This window comes from Brachyistius frenatus, unplaced genomic scaffold (genome assembly GCF_029030835.1).
Source record: "Brachyistius frenatus isolate BFR_SWC_R1_liver_20210118 unplaced genomic scaffold, ASM2903083v1 Contig_77, whole genome shotgun sequence".
Taxonomy (NCBI): Eukaryota; Metazoa; Chordata; class Actinopteri; family Embiotocidae; genus Brachyistius; species Brachyistius frenatus.
This window is the reverse complement of record NW_027210676.1, coordinates 1,111,945-1,134,459: the sequence shown is the minus strand read 5'-3', so window position 1 is coordinate 1,134,459 and position 22,515 is coordinate 1,111,945. Positions and strand designations below refer to the sequence as shown.

The 22,515-nt window shown below is 43.5% G+C and overlaps 3 protein-coding genes across 6 annotated transcripts in view; 2 read left to right on the top strand and 1 right to left on the bottom strand.

Moving 5' to 3' along the window:
• Positions 1-3,498, top strand: ctsh (cathepsin H). Its single transcript, XM_069708747.1, has 12 exons — positions 1-110; positions 289-320; positions 553-658; positions 749-819; positions 896-1,000; positions 1,488-1,574; positions 1,675-1,730; positions 1,832-1,913; positions 2,016-2,084; positions 2,168-2,274; positions 2,976-3,101; positions 3,195-3,498. The coding sequence occupies exons 1-12, from the start codon at positions 38-40 to the stop codon at positions 3,262-3,264; spliced, it is 984 nt and encodes a 327-aa protein (XP_069564848.1). The 5' UTR covers positions 1-37; the 3' UTR covers positions 3,265-3,498.
• Positions 3,499-3,764: 266 nt separating this feature from the next.
• Positions 3,765-12,198, top strand: blm (BLM RecQ like helicase). Of its 2 annotated transcripts, XM_069708701.1 has the most exons (21): positions 3,765-4,083; positions 4,594-5,330; positions 5,460-5,595; positions 5,666-5,769; positions 5,890-6,004; positions 6,100-6,704; positions 7,055-7,231; positions 7,334-7,452; positions 7,870-7,983; positions 8,104-8,202; positions 8,329-8,477; positions 8,582-8,688; positions 9,432-9,592; positions 9,769-9,964; positions 10,082-10,272; positions 10,373-10,517; positions 10,683-10,882; positions 10,963-11,158; positions 11,301-11,423; positions 11,552-11,750; positions 11,873-12,198. In XM_069708701.1, the coding sequence occupies exons 1-21, from the start codon at positions 3,989-3,991 to the stop codon at positions 12,060-12,062; spliced, it is 4,158 nt and encodes a 1,385-aa protein (XP_069564802.1). In that variant the 5' UTR covers positions 3,765-3,988; the 3' UTR covers positions 12,063-12,198. The 2 variants fall into 2 exon arrangements, with proteins under 2 accessions (XP_069564802.1, XP_069564803.1); XM_069708702.1 differs by lacking the exons at positions 3,765-4,083; positions 4,594-5,330 and having other exon boundaries at positions 5,510-5,595; positions 5,666-5,773.
• A 3,751-nt stretch (positions 12,199-15,949) lies between these two features.
• Positions 15,950-22,515, bottom strand: part of LOC138626780 (FERM domain-containing protein 5) — a 65,593-nt gene continuing 59,027 nt past the window's right edge. For all 3 annotated transcript variants that reach the window (XM_069708685.1, XM_069708687.1, XM_069708686.1), the window contains 2 exons: positions 22,229-22,335; positions 15,950-18,532 (listed from right to left, as the gene is read on the bottom strand). In XM_069708685.1, the coding sequence (XP_069564786.1) occupies positions 17,964-18,532; positions 22,229-22,335 (676 nt within the window). In that variant the 3' untranslated portion in view covers positions 15,950-17,963. The remainder of the gene's footprint in view (positions 18,533-22,228; positions 22,336-22,515) is intronic.

Here is a 22,515-nt window from a genome sequence, read left to right as displayed (position 1 = left end):
CGCCGCCTCCCTTTGTCACCGGCAGCAACTTTCATAAATGAACACAATGAAGCTGTTGCTTGTGATTGCTGTAGCGTCAGTAGCTTCGGCTTTTCGTCTGTCTCAACAAGGTAAGCTATACTAAATAATTCGTTGAGTAGAGTAGCTCCCATTTACATTTTGTGATTTTATTCGTGTCAACGGAAGCTTTCACTTTCGTATTGAGGCCGTGGTGTCTGTCTGAGTCTTCTTATTGTTTCGTGCTTTGTATGAGATATACAGTACTTTGATATTATGAATTGTTTTCAGACGAGTTCCACTTCAAGTCATGGATGGCAGAGGTATGTTTTATCTACCTGGTAGCCTATGTAATAGATGTGCCAGACTAGACTATGGTTATGAGGAAGTTATCTGAAATGAAATCAATCTCAGTAACATGGCTGCTAAACTTCCTTGAAGCATAAAGGCTATTTATGAGCTGCATATTTACTGCCATATAAACGCCCATATATACCAATAATTACACTTTTAAACAAAAGAAATTATCTGAACCTTCCCCCCCCCCCCAAACAGCACAGCAAAGTGTACAACATGAACGAGTACTACGAGAGACTGCAGATATTTACAGACAACAAGAAGAGGATTGACAAACACAATGAAGGAAATCACTCATTCACAAGTAGGAACTCTTTATATCTGCATTTACAATTATTTTCTTTCACGTGAGCTCTACTAAAACATGTTGAGTTTATATTTAATCTGCCTGCAGTGGCGCTGAACCCGTTTTCAGACATGACATTCAGGGAATTTCAAAGGGCATTCCTCTGGTCTGAGCCGCAGGTAAGAATCTCTACATAAGAAGTTGGCTGGTTTGCATTGATGTTTGAGAAGTCGTTTTACATGCTGCCTTTTGCAGAACTGCTCTGCTACCAACGGGAACTACCGCAGCACTAATGGACCGCATCCAGACTCCATTGACTGGAGAAAGAAAGGAAATTATGTGACAGAAGTGAAGAACCAGGTGAAGTTTAACACAAACTTCGACATGCACTTTTTTTTTTTAATTCTCAGTTATGGATCATAGAGTTGCTGCTGGGTTACACAGTAGATGAAAATAGTTGTATTTGTGTAGAAATGCAACAAAATGTAACTGGAAAACCCTTATAATTGGACACAGACAGAGAAGCTGCTCATAGCCGGAAATTTGTTTAACTCTTTGTTGATAGAGATGGAACAGCTCCTGCAACACTTAAAAACAGAAACAAAAAATAACCATACATTTTCTTGGAAAAAAAAACAAGTAAATTGGCAGTGTTTTTTTAAGGTTAGTGTTTGGTTGGCTAGCAGGGAGTATGATAGTATGACACAATACAATCAGTTTTCCTCTTTTAGTTTTTTTTAATATGTACCTACTTCTATGTACAAACCTCAGATACACGTTACTTTGTATTTTTTATCTAAAAATGTTCCTAAATATCTTGGATTGTTTTATTTATTTTGCACCAAAGGGCGGTTGTGGTAGCTGCTGGACTTTTTCCACAACTGGCTGTTTGGAGTCCGTTATTGCTATCGCCAAAGGGAAGCTCGTACCACTGGTGACTTACTTTCACTTCTCTATTGAAACTGCTGCGCTGGTATAAAAATAAAAACTGTCACAAGATGGTAAAGAGTACTAACTGTAATCTATCCTACTAGTCAGAACAACAGCTGGTAGACTGCGCTCAGGATTTCAACAACCATGGATGTAATGGGTGAGAGACAAACGTTTCCTTCCCCTCTTGATAAGTTCCCTGTAACCACTGCTGTGTGTATCAGTCACATTTTTATAACAAGATCTTAATTTGTCTTCCAGCGGTCTTCCCAGTCAAGCATTTGAATACATCATGTACAACAAAGGGCTGATGACAGAACAGGACTATCCATACACAGCTTTTGTAACTAATGAGTTATCCTACAGCATAAATTACATTTTGAACAAATCTGACTTTGAAATGACATGTTCAATTGCCTCTTACTTTTTCCCCCCGTTATTTTAGGATGGTAAATGCGTGTATAAACCAGACCTGGCTGCTGCTTTTGTGAGGGAGGTGATGAACATAACAGCGGTGAGTGATCACCAATGATTCTCTTCAAAATAAAAGCCATTACTGAGGCGAGTGAATAATGAAGTATTTCTGCTATCTGTCAGTACGATGAGATGGGGATGGTGGATGCTGTCGCCACAAACAACCCTGTCAGCTTTGCCTTTGAGGTGACCTCTGATTTCATGCATTATGACCGGGGTGTGTATGCCAGGTGAGAGGAAGTCATGGAAATCAGTTCAATCTGAGTTTTTTTTACATTTATAAACCTGTGAAAACCTAAAGTGCTGGTATAGTCAATAGATTGACATAAACAAATATAAAGGGGAAGTCATTTGTCACAGCAATATTTGCTCACACAACACTAAATGCTAAATTATATTTTGACTTTTTTTTTCTCTGAGGAATATAAAAACTTCTGTTACCCTCTGTTTTTTCCCCTCTGTGACAGTGTCCATCAAAAGGCCCACACGTTTTGCCGAAGTAGAAGTTTTTTTTATAACACAGATCTTTTAGAAATATCACTTTCACTTGAACATTTAAGAATAATCTACTCACTGAATCCTGAGTTCAAATATCTTAAAAGCACTTGGTGTTTTTAAAATATTTAGACTGTCAGCATAGACCCTACGTGTACTCACTTTGATGACAACATGTACGTCCCTTGGCGCTGACAGTATAACATAAGTCATTGCAAAATTCCCCTAACGTCACGAATAAGGATTTGGAAAGGATTGCCCATATTATTCCGTTTTATTTAAAAGATTCATCTGCTCTCTGTGGTGTGTAAAAGTCTTGTGTACTACAACAAAGCCCTTTTCTGTCAGTAGAGGTGTTAGGCTTGATAGAGGTTTAGTTCCTCATACCTAATCAAAATGGTCATCAGATGTAACTTACATCTCTTCCTGGTTTCAGCACTAAATGCCACGATACTACAGACAAGGTGAACCATGCAGTGCTAGCGGTTGGCTATGGACAAGAGAACAGTGTCCCTTACTGGATAGTAAAGAACTCATGGGGACCCAGCTGGGGCATGGACGGGTAATTTATCTGTTCAATCACATGTAGGAAAGTATTATGCTACTAAATGTATATGAACCAAAGAAAGATATTAACAATGTTCTTCTTTCACAGATATTTCCTCATTCAGCGTGGAAAGAACATGTGTGGACTCGCAGCCTGTTCATCTTTCCCGGTGGTGTGATTTTTACATGGTCATACACAAGGACAGAAAAAGAAGCATTGTACAAATATTTTGTTATCATACAAGGTGAAGCACAGGGGAGTAGACTCCACTGAAGCACCATGATAGAATTGATCAAGTCATATCCAGATTAGTATATAGCCTATACTATCTAATCAGGGCAAATGAAATGATCAGTGCCATTCATTCAAATCATTGTAATCAAATACACTAATAAAATATATGAAATCTGTTTGTTGGAGTCTTGGATCATAACATATAACATATCTATCTATAAAAAAATAAATAAAAATAAAATAAAAATAAAAATCGTATTTTGCATTAAACTGATCTAAAGAGCAGATTGTAGACTGGTTTAACACTACAAACCAGTCTACACTGTCTTTGGGAAAGCAGCCCCGGTCTCTCGCCGTAAGACTACATTTCCCAGAATCCTTCACGCTCCAGTTTCCTTCTTCCTGCTGAGCGTCGGCCAATAAGAACTCCCGTTTGTTGTAAGGGCGCAAAATCCACTGTGTGTGCATCTCGTCCTACTCCAACAGAGATAAACGTCGCGCTCAAACTACGAGATAAAAAACAACAACAACAACAACAAAAAACCAGCAGCTGGACAAGCGAAGTGCGAGACTCCGGAGACGAGTCACTTCTCGCGTCGCGCGAAATGCTACAGAAATTCGCCGCCGCTTTGTGCTAGCCGGGGCCGTCCCTCGGCTCCTCGTCCATAATGTCCAGTCTTCCACAAAACAACTTGAAGGAGCAGCTGGCGAGGCACAGCAACGCCGCTCAAAGCAAGCTATCTTTGGCTAAACCCAAACCGGGGTAAGTAAGGTCAAAACACGTGTGTGATTAAAAACAACAACAAAACATTAGCTACCAGGTAGCTTCACGCTTTTAGTTGTGCTCGTGTATAATAAAATATATCTCCATTTTTGGAGCGTTTTCTGCAGCTGTAAACACAACAGACACATTTAAAGAAAATCGGTGTATTTCACCGACAGATATATAATCGCGTGTAACCATTTAAAAAAATAAATATAATATATATATATGTGACCTAAAATCCTGCGATTCAACCTCCTTCACCTGCTGCTGCTGCTTGTGTAATAATGAAGTGAGCCCCCGAAACAAATCAGCCGTGTGTCTTTATGACTGCGGTGCATATGTCGGTGTAGTAACTAGTATGTGTTGTGTTCATCAGGGAGCTTGCATAGGAAGTACAAAAAAAAAAAAAAATACTAAAATTGTTGTGTCACATAAAAAAAAAAATAGTTTGACCGTCCCGTCATATTTTTTTGGGGTAATTTCACACCAATTGTTTGTGCTTTTCAGGGCCTTTTCTTTCAAAAAGAAGTCCCCATCGGGTACAACCAAGGCGGAAGTCCCGACCAAGGTAATCCGCTCAAGTGGTTTGGCAAACGGGAACGTCAACGTCCCGAAGAACAGTTTGGTGACTAAATCTCCTTCGACATTTTCAAACAAGCTCGAGAGACCTCAAAAGTCCCAAATCGACGACAACTTCTACCGCGTAAGTTCAAAACGCGAGTCACACTCCATCAGCCCGGCACGTAACGCTCCTCCTGCGCATCAGACTCCTTCAGCGGTGTCTGGTGTTAAGGTGACTCCAGCTGCAACTAAACCCGGCAGCCAGTCTTGCAGCGGCAGTAGACTCGATTCCTCGAGTCTGGATGTATTTCACGGGTTTCCGGTGGATGACTGGGACGATTTTGACGACTTTGAAACCCCCGTCAAGGCAAAAAACGACTCATTCGGTTCTGAAACGTCAGGGAAGAGCAGCAAATCACGCTCGGTTCCCAGTGAAGAAAATTGGGAAGTCGCAGACGGTGGCTCCTTCGTGACGCCAGCGTCAAGCAGGAAGAACGGTGAACACTCTTGGATGGAAACGGAGGAGCTTGAGTGCCGAGTCAACCGAGCCCCCGTTTCACCGGCTCCTGGTTTAACTGAGGGATCGGCACCGTTTGACTCTCCCGTCGAAATGACCAGAAGCCGTCCTCCCGCACATCTAACGTCTGACATGAGTAATAGTGAACCTTTAGAAGAAACGACAGGTAATTGGCTGTTTATTCTGTTTTATTTGTATATAACAAAGCCAATGCAGACTTCAAAGTGTTTAATTATATTTCTTTTAAAAACCACACACACAAGCTAATATAGAACGTCGCTTTATTTCTTTTCAGACAATAAAAATAAATCGATTGAGCGAAAGGTAATCGACCTTGATAACAGCTCGGAGCCTGAAGACGACCTTTATTTTATTCCACCTTCACCGACACCTGACGGGATCTCTTACGCGACCTCTGCGCCGGAGAGAAGGTCAGTATTTTCAGTTTGTTGTGCATTTTATCTCCGTTCTCTCACTTAACATTGCTCCCTTTTCAAACAGAACTAAATCAGCTGATGTCCAAAGCAAATATAATCCTGCGCAATCAAAGGGCCCCATTACACCTCGGCATGGACCCTCCGATCACCACTCGAAGGACAAAGCAGGTGGGTGCCGCGCCTTTTTCTGATTTGTCCAGACCTTCTGCTAACTTCATTCAAAAGGATTTCGAGTCATTTTGTTCTCTGTTCATGATGCCTTTTTTTCCCTCCCTGAACACCACACAGATGAACAGCTTGTCAGTATCACGGAGTCCATCTGTGCTCTGGTCGACACCGTCCCCGAGCATGAGCTGATCCGTCTGTCTTGTGGAAATGAACTTTTACTGAAGAGAGCTCAAAGGTGTGTTCATTCCAGTCCAAGAGCAGCTCCGTTGTTATTCGCGATGTTTGATAGTATCTCGGTAGCACTGCGGTCACCTGCCTTTTCTCCTGCAGGAAGCGGATCCTGGCGAGTTGTGGTTTGTTTCGGGTGCGGCAGCCGGGCAGCACCGTCACTTCTGAGCCCAGCTTTAAGGAGACGTCTCCTTCCGGCCGCGGCGCGTCGAGCGCGACGTCGTCCGGCGGTCCCGCGCCTGTGGGCTCCACGAAGACCCGTCTGCTCAGGAGATCCTCAGTCATCTCTGTGGACAATGACTCTCAACACAGTGTTAGCGACTGGGAGCCTCCGCACAGTAACGACAGCGCGACCATATACGTGGGAAATGAGAGCGCCTGTGATTCTCTTGACGGCTCCGATTCACTCGCCTCACCCGAGAAGCCAGAGACGATCGTTCAGGACAAATCCAAGACCCCAAATTTTACACCCGCGGGAGATCCAGAAGCCGATGACTTTTACATTGACGACTTTGACATAGACGACTTAAATGACTCTGATATCCCTGATTACTTTGACGGACCGCAAACTTCATCGGTTTTGGGACAAAACTCGAGGTCTGTGCCTACGACGACAGCGAGAGAGGGAGGACCAAGCAGGACGTCGTGGGAGAAGAAACCAACAACGCCTTCCCCTGCGCCAAAACCTCCAGTTATTAATTCCCCAGGTAAGTCGACATGGACTAACTGAATGTCTATTCGTCAAGCATCCGATAACCAGAGCTTTCTCAAGTTGGTTCAAAAAATTCTCAAAGCAATGCATATTTCGCATGCGCCAAATGCCGCTAAATTAAAAGTCATTGGTGTCATGCAGTAAACACATTTGTCGTCTTTTCCTGCGTTCAACGAGAATGATTTGAACCAGCCTCCGTGCAAACCGGGTATCGTCACTCATTTCCTTTCACAGCGTGTTATAAAACCATTTTGAATTTCAATAAACGGCTAAACGAGCATACTTTGAACCCACAACATGTTTCCGAGAAGACACGCCACGATTACACTTCGTCTCTCTTCGCAGAAGCGACCTTCAAAAACCCGGCTCACGACCGCTTCAGAGGGTTCGATTTCACGCATTCGCGGGAGATGATGAAGCTCTTTCACAAGCGCTTCGGACTTCACCAGTTCAGATTCAATCAGCTGGAAGCCATCAACGCTGCGCTCCTGGGCGAGGACACGTTTGTCTTGATGCCCACAGGTCGGTCCAAAGCGCGCCGCAAGTGTCCGCGGAAGAGTCGCAGCGGAGGTGTCCCGATCTCTCGCGCTGATGTCTTTTTTTTTTTTTTTTTTTTTTTTTTAGGTGGAGGTAAAAGCTTGTGCTACCAGCTGCCCGCCTGCATCTCACCGGGAGTCTCCGTGGTTATTTCCCCGCTCAAGTCCCTCATCGTAGACCAGGTCCAGAAGCTCACCACCCTGGACGTAAGTACCGGTCCGCGTGGCGACTCGGGAGCGTCGATTTAAGGCAGCGGCGACGAGCTCGTGAAATCGGTCAGTCGGTTTAAAATAAAGAAACTATTTCCGCAGCTGATTAAGCAATTAAATGAGACGCCGCCCCGCGATTTTTGTTTCACGTCGTCAAATTTGAGAAGCCGTCGCCTTTTCTTCTGCGTTTACGTTGCGGCGAGTCCAGCACATCGAGTTTTAGACGGGTCGGTCAGATAAAGCGAGACGTGACGGGCCGTTCTTCGGCATTTTCTGACGTTTTTGCTGGAAAAAAAAACAAAAAACAATAATTGCAACAAAAAAAAACAAAAAAAAGAATTGGCAGATTATTCAAAAATGCAGATAATCCGCGCAGCTCTGCATCAGCTATTTCCTTAACGTCCTTCATTTCAGATTCCAGCCACGAGTCTGTCCGGTGAAAAAAGCGACAGCGAAGCTTCAAGGATCTACATGCAGCTTTCCAGGAAAGACCCCATTGTTAAACTGCTGTATGTCACACCTGAAAAGGTGAGCTGCGCACCTGTCGCGAAAGCTTCGTCATCAGCAGCTTGTGATTTTTGGACAATTTAAGACCGACGCATCTTTCTTTTTTTTTTTTCTTCTTTTTCTTTTTCTCCTTCCCCTAAGGTGAGCGCAAGCAACAGGTTGATCTCAGCCCTGCAGAACTTGTACGAGCGAGGCCTGCTGGTCCGGTTCGTCATCGACGAGGCCCACTGCGTCAGTCAGGTGTGTTCCTCTACTTTAATGTTCACACAATCTGCAGCATGTTGTTTTTTTGTTTTTTTTTATATTATTTGATTTTCAAGCAGTTACCGGTGCATCATCACCCCGTCACGTTAAAACTCTTTTCAGTGGGGCCACGATTTCCGCCCAGACTACAAGAAGTTGCACGAGCTGCGTCAGAAGTTCCCCGACGTGCCGATGATGGCGCTGACGGCCACCGCGACGCCCCGCGTGCAGAAAGACATCCTCAACCAGCTGAACATGACTCGGCCGCAAGTGTACGTGTTCACGCTCGGGGGGGGGGGGCCCCCGTCCCCGTCCCCGTCTCTTGTAGCGCCGATCTATCCCGGAGGGCGAATTTTGACACGCCGTGTGTTTTCAGGTTCACCATGAGCTTCAACAGAGCGAACCTGAGGTACTCGGTGCTGCCCAAGAAGCCCAGGAAGGTTGACGAGGACTGCATCGGCTGGATCAAGAAGCACTACCCACGTAAATAATTCAGTACTCTCTCTGATCCCGGTGCAGGCTATTTTCGGAGCAGTCGTAGCTGCTGTTTTAAAAAAAAAAAAAAAATGCAACCGTGTACAGACACTTTGAAGTCTGACATGTCTCGTTAGAGCTGAAGGAACCGCAAGACAGAAATAGGAGTCTGCAGGCAACAAATCCACGGGATTGTGTTTTATAGTGAATTCAATTTTGAGCCCTCATCAATACGTTAGTGTTTGGTAATTGCATTGTTAAGGATTTTTTTTTTAAAGTGTTTTATAAAAAACAAACAAACAAAAAAAACATTAAATCCTACTTTTTTTTGTCAAATAATTAATAGATTTTTGTAAGTAACCTTGTAATAAAAAAATGATTTTTAAATGATGTGATTTAAAAAAATATATAATATATAATAATAAATAATAAAATAAATAAATTTAAAAAATTAAAATATATATATATTTTAAATCACATCATTTAAAAATAATTTTTTCATTACAAGGTTACTTACAAAAATGTATTAATTATTTGACAAAAAAAGTGGGATTTAATGGTTTTTTTTTTGTTTGTATATATATATATATATATATATATATATATATATATATGTGTGTATATATATATATATATATATATGTGTGTGTGTGTATATATATACATATATTATTATATATATGTATATGTGTGTTTATATATATATATATATGAGTATCTTGTTGGTGAACCTGCATGTCGGTGTGTTGCAGGAGACTCGGGAATCGTGTACTGCCTGTCTCGTAACGACTGCGACACCATGGCGGAAAGTCTGCAGAGAGCAGGGATATTAGCGCTGTCGTACCACGCGGGGCTGCGTGACGCCGAACGAGAAAACGTGCAAACCAAGTGGATCAATCAGGACGGTTGCCAGGTTGGCTCACGACTCCCAAAAAAAACATTTCTATGATGTATATATATATATATGTATATATATATATAAGTCGATTAGGTGCTCGATACAGAACGCATCGTAACGCAGCGGACGTCCGAAGGATTTGAAAGTTCCCGGCTGAGACGTTTGCTCTTGCCACACGTTTTGTCTCCCAGGTCATCTGCGCCACCATAGCTTTTGGAATGGGCATCGACAAGCCCGACGTGCGCTACGTGATCCACGCGAGTCTGCCGAAATCCATGGAGGGCTACTACCAGGAGTCGGGACGAGCCGGCAGGGACGGAGAGACCTCTCACTGCATTCTCTTCTACTCCTACGCCGACGTCCACCGCATCAAGAGGATTATCAACAGTACGTGGCATAAAACATAAACCTCCCATGTAGCGCGATTTTTTTATTTTTTATTTTTATTTTGGCCTAGTTAGTAAACTCTTGTTTTGTTTTTTTTGTTGTTTTTTTTGGTCACAGTGGACAGAGAAGGCGACAGACACACCAAGGGGACTCATTTCAACAACCTGCAGAGCATGGTGCACTTCTGTGAGAACCTGATGGAGTGCAGGAGGATTCAGCTGCTCGCCTACTTCGGGGAGAGGAAGTTCAGCAGCAGCTTCTGTAAGGACCATTCGGACGTCAGCTGCGACAACTGCGCCAAACCCAACGTAAGAAGCATTTCTGCTTTATTCATAAAAAATAAAAATAAAAAAAACATGGGCTTTTTTTCCCCACAGAAGAACAATGTTTGAATCTCCCTCTGTGCAGCAATACAAGACGCGAGACGTGACCGAAGACGTGAAGAAGATCGTGAGGTTCGTCCAGGAGAACTGCGAGAAAGTCGGCGCGGGGTTTGGCAAGATGGCCCAGAAAAACCGGCTGACGCTGAACATGCTCGTGGATATCTTCGTAGGTACGCGCTCGCAGTGGGGGGGGGAAAACCCCACATTGACGCGACAGTGAATCCGGTGCGAAGGATGTAATAAAAGAAGTCGATTTGTATCCTACGTGACGAGAACTGTAAATATCTTCATGTCTGGAAATTATTATTATTATTATTTTTTTTTTTTTTTGCTAGGGTCGAAAACCGCCAAGGTCCAGACGGGAATGTTTGGGATGGGAGGAGCCTACTCCCGACACAACGCCGACCGTCTCTTCAAAAAACTGGTCCTGGACAACGTCCTGCTCGAGGACCTCTACACCACGATCAACGGCCAGACGGTGGTTTACATCTCGGCCGGAGCAAAAGCCACGCACGTGCTGTCCGGACAAACGCAGGTAAACCCGGTCGTGCGGCGGTGCCGCGCGTCGAACCCGCGACGGTTAAAACACCTTTCTGCCGCGCGTCGCCCTCCCAGGTGGAGTTCTACGAGACGGAAAGCGCGTCCAGCGTCAGGAAACACAAAGCCGCCGTGTCCCGGAACGTCTCTCAGAGAGAGGAGAAGGTCCAGCAGTGTCTGAAGGAGCTGACGGATCTGTGCAAGCGGCTGGGGAAAGCGTTCGGCATTCACTATTACAACATCTTCTCCACCACCATGCTGAAGAAGATCGCTGGTAATTGTTCTTCAGATTGCCGGACACGTCATGACCGCGTCCCGATTTGTGTTTCATGTGATACAAATAGCTTTTTTTAAATTTTTTTTTTTTTTTAAACTTGTCGCACTTTTTCTTTTTCTTTTCTGTCTCTCATAAACAGAGAAGCTTTCCTCCGACCCCGAAGTCCTCCTCCAGATTGACGGAGTGACCGAGGACAAACTGGAGAAGTATGGAGCCGAAGTCATTCAGGTCCTGGAGAAGTACTCGGAGTGGCAGCTGCCCGGTAACACGAACTCCAACGAAGTTTTACTCGTATTATTATTATTTGCACCTTTTTTACTGTCTTTTTAAAAAAAAAAAATTTATAACGCTGCACTTTGTAGTATTAAAGTTATGTCGTCTCTCGAGCAGAGGATCAGCCGGCCGGCGGGGACGACGGGTGGATCGATACGACCCGAGGCCGCGCGTACGGCGATGACGAGGACGACGCGGAGTCCTCCACATACTTCCACAATCAGGCCGCTCGGGGACAGAAGAGAAAGAAAGCTCCGTTCTTCAAGTATTCCAAGAAGAGAAAAGGATACGGCAACGCCAGCTCCGCTTCCAGAGGGTGCGTGTTGTCTTCGTCTCTCATTTTTTTGGCGCAGTTGTGGGGGAGGGGAATGATATTCAGCGATGACCCGAAAAATGTCTTTTCCTCTTTCTCCCCGCTTCGCCGTTGTGGACTTTCAGCCGTGGCTACAGCGGCAGCAAACCGCGGTCGTCGTCCAGCTCCAGAGGAGGATCGAGGGGCGCGGGTCGGGGGTCCAGGGGCTCGGCGGGAGACGCACCGTCCGACAGGAGGCCGGGGTTCCTGGCCATCCCGGTGCCTCGCGGCAACCAGCGTGCCTTCTTAAAGGCCAACTTTTCTTACTCCGGCTGAGGGCCGTTTGCTGCTGGATCCGACTTCGTCGGGTAGAAAAACAACTTTTCCACTACATTTTCACACTGGTTGGTGTTTTTCTGTTCTGCTGTTGACTTAGTTTATTGAAACGGCTAAAAACAAACAAACAAACAAACAAACAAAAACAACAACAACAAAAAAACCGCCTTTTTACGTTCTGTTTAGTTATCGCACGGTCTCCGTTCAGATTTATATTGATTGTTGTAAATAGTTTTAAAATTTAAACCGACTGGAGTATGTCCCCGTCCTTTTTAATGTACATCTTATTTTTTTTTTTTTTAATATATATTAAAGACCAATAAAAATTTGATATTCAATATTTACAGAGATGTGTGCTGAATTTGTGTTCTTCCACAAAACCACAGAGGGAAGCCGCATCACATTTTTTTTGAATTTTTTTTTTTTATTTTAATTTATTTTATTTCAAGTTTGAATAGTTTTATTTAATGGCACCAGTTACAAGGGACTATTGGAGAGAAACAATATTTTATACTGACTTGTACAGAAGGTCACCTACAGTACAAACATGGGTTCGGAATGGATCAGACTGAACAAGAATTGGATTTGGCACATGGAGTTATATATATATATATATATATATATATATATATATATATAACGTAATTAAACAGCAATCTCCAATCCGAGGATAGAACGAGGCAGACTTACATAACACACCACCAGACATGGATATGCAGATACACTTAGTGGCGTGTATGCACGGTTGTGTGCGGGTCTGTCTACCGGGAGCCAGCAGTGGGGCAAAAAGCAGAAGCAAGATGTCTTCAGTTACGTCATCAACCCCTCAGTGGCATCGTACACATTTTTTTGACGAGGAAGGAAAATTAAGTGGCCGACCGAGTAATATTCCTTGATTAAAAAAAAAATAAAAAAAATTTTGGATCGTGTAAATTGGTTATACTAATCCTCCGATCACATAAAAATCAACAAAAACAACGTTTGAGGACCCACCGATGACGATATTTAAAACTTAAAAGTCCTGATTATGTTTGAGACTATTTCAATGTTCAATTTGATGTTTACTGAAATATGTAGGGAAAGTTTGAGTGGACAAAAATAACCAGAACACCTCGCAGTAGAATAACACAACAAAATGGTCTCGGATGTTAAACCTAAGCATCTTTTATTGATGAAGCTTTAAAGGTGCGGCGTGTAGGATTTAGGTGCATCTATTGGCAGAAGTGGATCATGATATTTATGTTTTAACTTGTGTATAATCGCCCGAAACTAGAGCAGCGTTCCCAATCAAATACTTTTTTTCTTTTTTTTTTTTACTTTCAGTACGTACTACAGCTTCCCTTACAAAGTACTTACTGTTGCATTTAGTATGCATCCAATCTGGACATACTAATTTGTCATAAAAATGTGCCTTGAACTTTGACCCTCCTGGTCATATCGATCTGTAGCGCAGCATTTGCAGTAAAAGGAAAAAGGATGGGATTTAGAGCCGGTGCTCCACTCCACACCGTTACACTTCTTCACGCCTCTTCTTCCTTTTGAAAATTACGACCGGGCGGTAAGAATCGGGTCCTCTTCCGCGGGGTGCGTCTTGTTGCAGTAGCCGAGAAGGGACGAATCTTAACTTTTTTGAGAAAGCCTTTTGCGAGTTCCACAGCCACGGTGGATTTTCTTACGCGCTCGGGAAAGGTTGTTTTTTTTGTTGCAATCTTAAACCTCACCACTAGGTGCCACTAAATCCTACAACGCTGCTCCTTCAATAAGACGTTTCACCACAACGTGTAGGTCTTTGCGTGGAATGACATTCTACCACGCGGGTGTTTTACCATTATCGACTCCGGCTCCTCTGTATTCAAACTAACCACTAAATCAAAGCGTCTTCTTCCCGTGCACCTCGTTTTATTTGCAGAGTTGTACCTTTTTCCACGTGAGCTGATCGCCTTTATGAAATATGGACGGAAATCCAACCTATTCCCGTGCGTATCCCCGTGAAGTAAAAGAACTAGAAAAATGTAAACATGACACAGCAACTGAAATGTAAATGTAAAGTCAGGTTTGTCACAGGGAAACACGCCTGCGGAGACAAACTCAGACTGTATCCCAGAATCTCCCCTCCCGCCTCCCCCCCAGCCCCCCGGTGAACGTTACAAACAGATTCAGACAGAGATGAACAACTGTTCTCCCTCCCGGCCCAGCAGATTTAAAAGGATGGAGAAGTCCGCAGTTGAAAGGGTTGTTGTATCTCTCTGTCTGTCTCCACTCCTTCATCTTTGCCACACTGCAGTTAGGATCCAGGCACAGGAAACAAGCCGTCTCTTGACAACAAAACAGCAAAGAAAACAGCAGAACAAACATCCACACAAGAAGTCTCTAAGGAAAAATGATTGTTGTTGTTTTTTTTTTATAAAATGTTATTTCTGAATGCAACGGTAACTTAAGCGTCTCAGCGGTCACATCGTCGTTAAGAGTCAGAACAACAGCAATTTGGTAAGTGGGTTTCTAGAAACAGGACATGTCTGACTTATTTAAACATTATTCATCATTGGATTTTCATACAATTCTGTAAATCACATCTTTTTTGCCCTTACAACTGGTTATTGCTCCTTGAATAATGCTGCCTTTTAAAAAAATAAATAAATAAAACAAAACTGTTGCATGTTCAGAGGGACCACTGAAGCTACATAATGCTGATAGATGAAAGGGAAACACGTTCTGCAGACAGACTTTTTTTTTTTTTTTAAAAGATGTCTGGGCAGCTCAGCCTGGCTGGGCTGATGAGTCACACTGGCCTCAGTGACCAAAACATGAAGTATGAATGTATACAAAAAAGAAAAAAAGTCAACCCACCCACCCACCCACCCTGCTCCACCGCTTGTTAGGAAATGTGCTTCATCTTTGCTATTTACCAGACGTGTCCGAGTTGAAACCTATTCACTTGACATAAATAAGCTCCTACACAGTTGACAGGTTGCGTGCTAGTGCAGCTCCTAATGATTTTTTTTATTTTCCCTCTTCCGCTGTGCTGGGAGATGTCGGCGCTGCTGCCTCCACCGAGGGATAAACCACGGTTTGTGGAAGATAATGAGCTACAGGAGTGGATCCAGCCACAACACCAAATCGCACGCTACTCTGTGGTCGGGACGAGCCAACGACTGATGGGCTCAGATTACGTGAGCCCACAAAGAAAAGTAGCACCTTCGGTGGAGCAGCTGCAGGCAGGTGGGGTGGGGGGGGCACAAAAAAACAACAACAACAACAACAACAAAAACCTGTACAGCCATTAGACTGATGAGTCACCAGGTGCCTCCAACTTCCCAATTTGTATTCAAAACCCCACTTTCAAAGAAGCAGACCTCTCAGGCTTCTCCTACGTCATGCCCTTTTGCACTTCTCTTCCTCGTACGTCCTTCTCAGCTTCCCTCTCGTCTCCTCCGGCAACTATCACCTTCAATCTTGTTTCCTATTCCTACATACAGACACACACCTGCACTCGGTACAGGAAGTAAGACACGCAGTACAAAAAAAACAGATTTTACCCAGAATCCAGCAGCCACGACGGTTATTGCTCCCTGGAGCTGTGAGGCAGAAGAGTCCAGAGCCTGACCGAAATATCAAGGGGGGGGGATAGGGGGAGGGCACATGTTATTTAATAAAATCCTAAAGATAAAATATCTTTTTTTGTTGTTTTTTTGTTTTGGCTCATATCAATGTCAAGTGAAGAAAGTAACTAAAGTACATAATTCAGAGGAAAGTGCATGCAGTTCCAGCAGACTTAATTGATTAGATACAAAATGTTTTGTTTCTGGCTGCAACTGATTATTATTTTCTTTATAGATTGATTTTTTTTTTTAATTTTTTTTTTAATTTGGAGGTTAATCCACTAATTTCTCAATTGCCAAGTGAGAAATTTTCTTTTTTTTCCTCGTCAGCTGTCTAAAATCTGAAAATTAAACATATATAAAAAAAAACAACAACAACAGAAAATCCGCTCATTAGAGCAGCTAAAGCCAGAAAATCTGCTGTCCTATGCATTATTCTATGAAATTTTCATTTATCAAAATAGCTGCCAATTCATTTTCAATCAACCGATTCCGATTCGACCAATCGTCTCCAACCCGGGGATTTTGTTTTCCATATTTAGCAATGAATTTCAGCGGGCAGCTCGTCCATGAGTCCAGAGTTTAGTTTTTAGTGCGGATCCAGTCGGTCAGGCTCGCAGTCACCTCTCCAAATTCTTCAAGTAAAATAAGATGTGGTAAAGTCGAGAAAGGTGAAAATGTCTTTTTGGATTATTTGGCATTTGTGGCAGTATAATGATGTGTCCAGATTATATTCAATATAAATACGTATCTAAAAAGATCACTAAAATGGAAGGCTGATTCACTGCTGGTGGAGAGATGAGAGGTGAGATCAGTGTTGAGTGGATCTGGATAAAAGCCCTGTTTTTTTTTTTTTTTTCCCTCAATCCCCCCCCCCCTTTCCACATTTCCATAAATGCTTCTGACCTTACTTGAAACACAGCGCTAAAAAAGGTATAATTTAATCTTCAATAACAAAATAACATTTCAGTTCTGTTAAAATATACATGGAAAACCTGTCAATATATATTAGGAAACAAACTAATTTGTACAAAAAGTACATCATTACTCTTATTCTAACAATAATAATATAGTATGATACATAAACCTAAGAGCAAGGTTGATATGAAACCAAAATAAATCATAAACTCTTCATAGAAAGAAATAATTGAAATTCATCGAATTTCAACTTGATGAAAAAAAAAAAAAAAAGCAAATTAACCGGAGAATCAAGAGAACAAATGAAAACATTCAAAGTACTTAATTATTCAAACCATACCAGCATTGCACATCTATCTAGACTATTATCTATTGGTGCCAGTGAATCTTTGCTCATCAGGAGTATTTCTCTAACCGCTTCAGACACTACTGGGTCACATGACACTACTGCTAACTGCTTTATTTAACGGCAGCCTTACAAAATGTTAGAAAAACAACGTTGATCTTCATCATCGGACTTTTACACCACTGTGCACTAGAGTCTAATCGTGTCTTAAACAATCCACAAAATTCAAAACCGTCGTCAGTATCTTTAAAAAAAAAAAAAAAGGCATTTGGTAATCAACCTTCACTGATGCTCCCTTCACACTGTTCACTTATTCCTTGTACAGTTAATCTGCTGTTTGCCTAGTTGACTTCTAATGGGGATGGATTCATATCAAAGGTTATTCCACCACTTTGACTCGCGTGACCTTTCCAGCAGCAGGTCTTTTGACTTTTAAAGTAACTCGCTTCCACCTTTCAATAACAAATCAACTTCCTCGATCACCATTCATAATCTCTTCTCCTCTTCTGATGCAAATACATGTTTAAAAGCAATAAATAATAAATGAAGGCAACGTTCATCCGTTGCAACGAGATCTTCCGTTCCTGTAAAAAGGAACTGATTTAAGATTATTCAGTTCTTTTGATTTTCAGTTTAAATTTTTTTCCTTTGTGTTATTTGAAAAAATAAAATACCTGAAATGACTTGAAATTAAAAAAAAAAAAAAAAAAAAAAAAAAAAAGCAAAACCATGTCTCCTGGCTTTGTAGAAAAAAAAAGAAAGAAGAAGAACGTAAGCGAAATGAGGAAGTGGTTGGTTGGGTTGGGTTGGGTTGGGGGGGCAACTCAAAGTGGAGGAGGAGAAAGAGGAGGGGGGCGGGGGGGGGGGGGGAGGAGATCCTGGCCCGGTGTTACCAGGAGTGGTCCAAGCTGTATGTCTGCAGGAGGAGGATGAGAGAAGCAGGGTTCATGGTTGGGACGCGGCTGCCCTCCATCACTCCGGAGTCCTAACCGTCTTCTCAGACCCCCGAACGGGCTTTTGGACTCTACGACCTCACTCTCACTTGTTAATGAGCAACCCGCCCACCCAGCGGAGCTTGCAGGCAAACCACCGCCTGAGGGGACAAAAGTATTCGTAATGGAACTGCTCAAATTCGGGGGTCTGGCGGATATCACTTAAAAATGCAATGTCAAGGTCTGACTCGGTGAGGATGATGAGGAGGAGGAGCAAGACAAAGAGGAGTCCAATGGTCACAAGGAGCAAACGCAGGACACTTAGGACAAACTTATTCACCTGTTCTACCTCGCTGAGTGCCGAGTCCCCCCCTGCACCCTCCTGTGCAAAACCACCCCCTTCCCCATGCGGGGGGGTGCCCGCCTCCGACTCCTTCTCCTCCTCAATGCTGCAGGGCGCGCCGTTGATTTGGCGCGAGACGGCCAGCTCCATGCTGTGCTCGGCCACCGGGGTGGGCAGGACACTGTCAGACGGGCTGTAGGCCTCGTCCGAGATGACCGCTATCCCGTCGCTGGCATCTGTGGCCTGGCTCCGGGAGCGTGGCATGAAGGACTCGCCGTGGGACACCGAACGCACTGGTGTTGAGTGGGCGCTGTCACGCAAAGACTCCAAACCTGGCGGAGGGGTTCAGAGACGAAGATGAAGAGAGGAAGAGACAGGAAGAAAGAAAACATTACCCACAATTTTACAGTTCGCTTAAAGATCGCTGACACGGCATGAAGCGGTCAGGGCAGGTCTTACAGGCACGCTGTATGACAGAGGTCTGTTACACAGCACAGACTCCACTATAGTCTCCACTATGAGAGCAGAAATCTGATCACATAGTCAGGGAGGAGCACCGTCATCGTACAGAATGCACACGAGACGTGAAGACTAATCACCTCCAATGGAAGACATCATCCTGTGGCCAGTAGCAGTTTAGTTGTCTTTTAACAACAAAGCATACAAACCCGCTGAGATTAGGTGTATTTAAGAGAACATTACAAACAAAAAAAAAGTCAAATCTTCTTCCTGGTTATAAACAGCCAGTATATAAATACAGGATTATTTTTTTTATCTACTTTTGAGTTCTAATCTCTGATCAGATAGTGGAAGTTTTATCATTTGATCCAATTTTGGATATTACGGTTTTCAGTTTGTATGGACTGCATTCAAGGTTTCTAAAAAGGATTCTTAATGTTCCTAGCAGAGTCTCGTTGCCTCAAAGCAAAAGGATTCTTCTTAACCGAGTAAATTATGATCGGACCTACTTGCATTGCTCATTCATTTCTACATTATCGTTTGTGTAGCGTGCACTTCCGACACATAATTCTACATAAAATATCAACTAGGACACGCAACAACATAATACACATTGGAAAATCAAGCCAAAGAAGCCTCTTTCTGAAACTAAATGACATAAAGGCTCTAAAATAGAAAATCTGAAAGTATTTTGGGAAAAATACCGCAAAATGCAGGCACACACAACTCATGACAGAATATTGAACATGAACAGCACCAAACAAAAGAAAGTCCCGATTGAGAAAAGGAGCACAAAAATATATCAGGCCAAAATGTACTTTTTTTTTTTACCTGCATTGGGATGAGCTATCTGTATAAAATCCTCTACTGTGGTCTACAGGATGTCTGTTACAGTGAAAGAGAACTGTTTTTGATGAAATGCTTATGGATGAAATAATTAATGATGACATATATATATCTTGGGAAATCTGTATTCTCTTTTTTTTTTTTTTTTTTTTTAACAGGACCATATAAAAGCCAACAGGGAACCAGAGAGGAATAACAAGAAGCACATATCCTGGGCTGGAAATGAACAACAGATGCTGCGGTTACAGAATCAGAATCAGGTTTGTTCACCCAGTATGTTATTACACACAAGGAATTGAATTGAATTTTTTTGTTGGCACATGAAGTTGACGCCGGGTCTCGTGTCTCTCAGTGTAGGTCAAACTAATCCCAGAGATTTTTAAGTGTTTGCCCAAAATGTTGAAATAAATATCAGATTTGCAGACAATAAATGACCCTGTATGTACAGTACATATGTATAGTCAGGATGTGATATGTGCCAAATACCACATGCCATTGTGGTGTCAAGAAGACCCCAAAGCACAGGACTCTTATCAGATTACTGATGCAAAAGTACTAAAAGAATAAAATATTGCTAAAAGACTGCGATAATTGAATAGCAACGTTGCCTACGATTACTTTTTTTTTTAAATTTTTCAAATCTTTATATATTAACAGATAGAAGCCTCAAATACCTCAAGTATCATTCAGTCGCATCACTTAACGCTACCAACAAACATTCAACAAAGATCTTAAGACCCACTAAAGATACAGTACTACACAGCTGATCTGTATCCAGTAGAAGTAACAGTACGGTATATGAGACCCTCTACAGTGTACACGTCAGTGAAGATGAGCCTTCTGCTGACGATGTCACATTCTCCAGAGTGTCAAAGCAGCAACATTACACCTTCACTATATGGAGAAGAAGGGATTAAAACTCGTGTTTTGATGAGGAAGCAAATCATAAAAAGGACTTTTTTAAAACTGTAGGAGAATTGGGGCAGATTATGTCCGGGGTCTAAGCCTCTGCTGACATGAAACTCCTGTCAGGTGAAAAAAAAGGGTGGAGGTATAATATGGCAGGGTTAGCGTCAGCGGCCCGCTTTACTCAAGAGTTGATCTGCCTGAGTTTATCCACTGTTATGCTTCCAAAAGTGAGTTCAAGAGTTGAAAATGCATTGTTTTAAGTTATATTTTCCATTTCAGAGCTCTTCATTTTCAGCAATACGGTAGAACAGAACTTTTAACAGAAGTGTATGCACCGAATAAACACACCAAACTAAGAGTCCTCCAATCCGCATCAGCAGAATGTTCTAAACAAATAGCAACAAGAAGAAAGTTAAATAAGTAACTGTCCAATAACCAGCAAGCACAGACAACCATGGGAATGGCATCACTCCCTCCCCAGCAATTTAATGAGGCAGAGACCGATTTAAAATAGAGGAAGCCACTGCCACCTCCATGTAAAGCACAGTCCTGGCTCGCTCTGTGATGAGGTTACCTGCGGGGTTGCTGGACTGAACGTAGGGCAGCGGAGTGCCAGGAAGAGGGGTGACGGCGGCAGACTCCTGCTGCCCCGTCAGGGCAGGGTACAGGGGCAGGACGCCCAGGGCCTTCCCCAGCAAGCGAGGCCCCAGGCTCAGCACGCGAACCTTCACATCCCGGTAGCAGTGATTGATCATACGCAGGTGGACATTCACCCGGGTGGTGATGCGGATCAGACACTTCACCATGGCTGCAGCATGCACTTGTTTATCCTGTCCTTATGGTCCCGCTCCGGAGTCCAGGCCACAGGGTGTGTTTTGTGTTGGGCCGGAGGGTTCTGCCTCGGTTGCCGGAGGTGAAACAGTGGGTTTCTGCAGCAGTACTATGATCACCAGCATTGGCCTGGCCTGGTTTGGCCCCACCCAGGCCAGTGACATACATGGAGTAGAAGACCTAGGCTATTTTCAGCGGGGGTATTAATACCACTGTAAGACACCCAGTCAGCACACACTGGGGGGTGAGAAACTCTTATAGCTCTCTTGAACCCACAGCAGAAGACCCTCAATATACGCACTGCACCTGCCTCCGACCTCCATTTAACACAGTGTACAAAGAGCTGTAGTGTGTGCTCGAGACACACAGCGACCAGGTCTCACTTTTACCGAAAGCCACGCAGGTCTGTACGCCTGCTGTGTCCGTCTCACTAATAGAAACACTGCAGCCAGGAGCCCGCAGATGGGCGGGAGAAGAGACTTCTGTGTTAACACAAACACACATACAACACAATCGCTCAAACACGTACACATCTCTGAAACACTGTATTGAAGCGAGGCAGGCTGAGTGACGCACACACCTGCAGCATGTCCCACCAGCATGAATAGGGCCAAATGGCTCTAGTTACAGTGTGTGTGTGTGTGTGTGTGTGTGTGTGTGTGTGTGTGTGCGTGTGCGTGTGTGTGTGACAGAGCGTATGCACAAGAGTGTTTTCTCCAGAAGGGGAGCAGTTCTCACAAATAGGACTTGAACATTACGTGGCGGCGGCGTGTTGTCGCAACAGCACATTATTCACGAGCGTGTCCGCAGAACAGGACCGGAGCCGACTTCTGAACAGCGGTGAAGCAAATTACCGAACGTGTTCGCTGATAATGTTGTGAGCAATCGCAAACTCATTCTACAGCCTCGAACCAACGTATCGCTCCCCGTAAAAGCACGGACGTGCTGTTTGCTGAGGCGTCGGGGTGAAGCTCGGTCCTTACCCTCCATGATAGATATGTGCACCGCTCTCCGACGCGTGCGCGGTACGCTGCTGAGCCGGGGCCCGTGGGTGATGGATGGACAACTTCTGCTTGGCACGAGGCCAGCCCTGCAGAGACAGAGACAAACGCAGACACAAATGCACAGCCGTCACCGCACCGAGCTGCGAGCGCACACGAGTCATATTGTAGCCAGAAGGCGCTGCTCATATAAAGACATCTTACAGTAGCTTGGTGCCTGAGAAAATGGGCGAAAAATTAAACAAAAATTCTGATGAAACATTCTGACC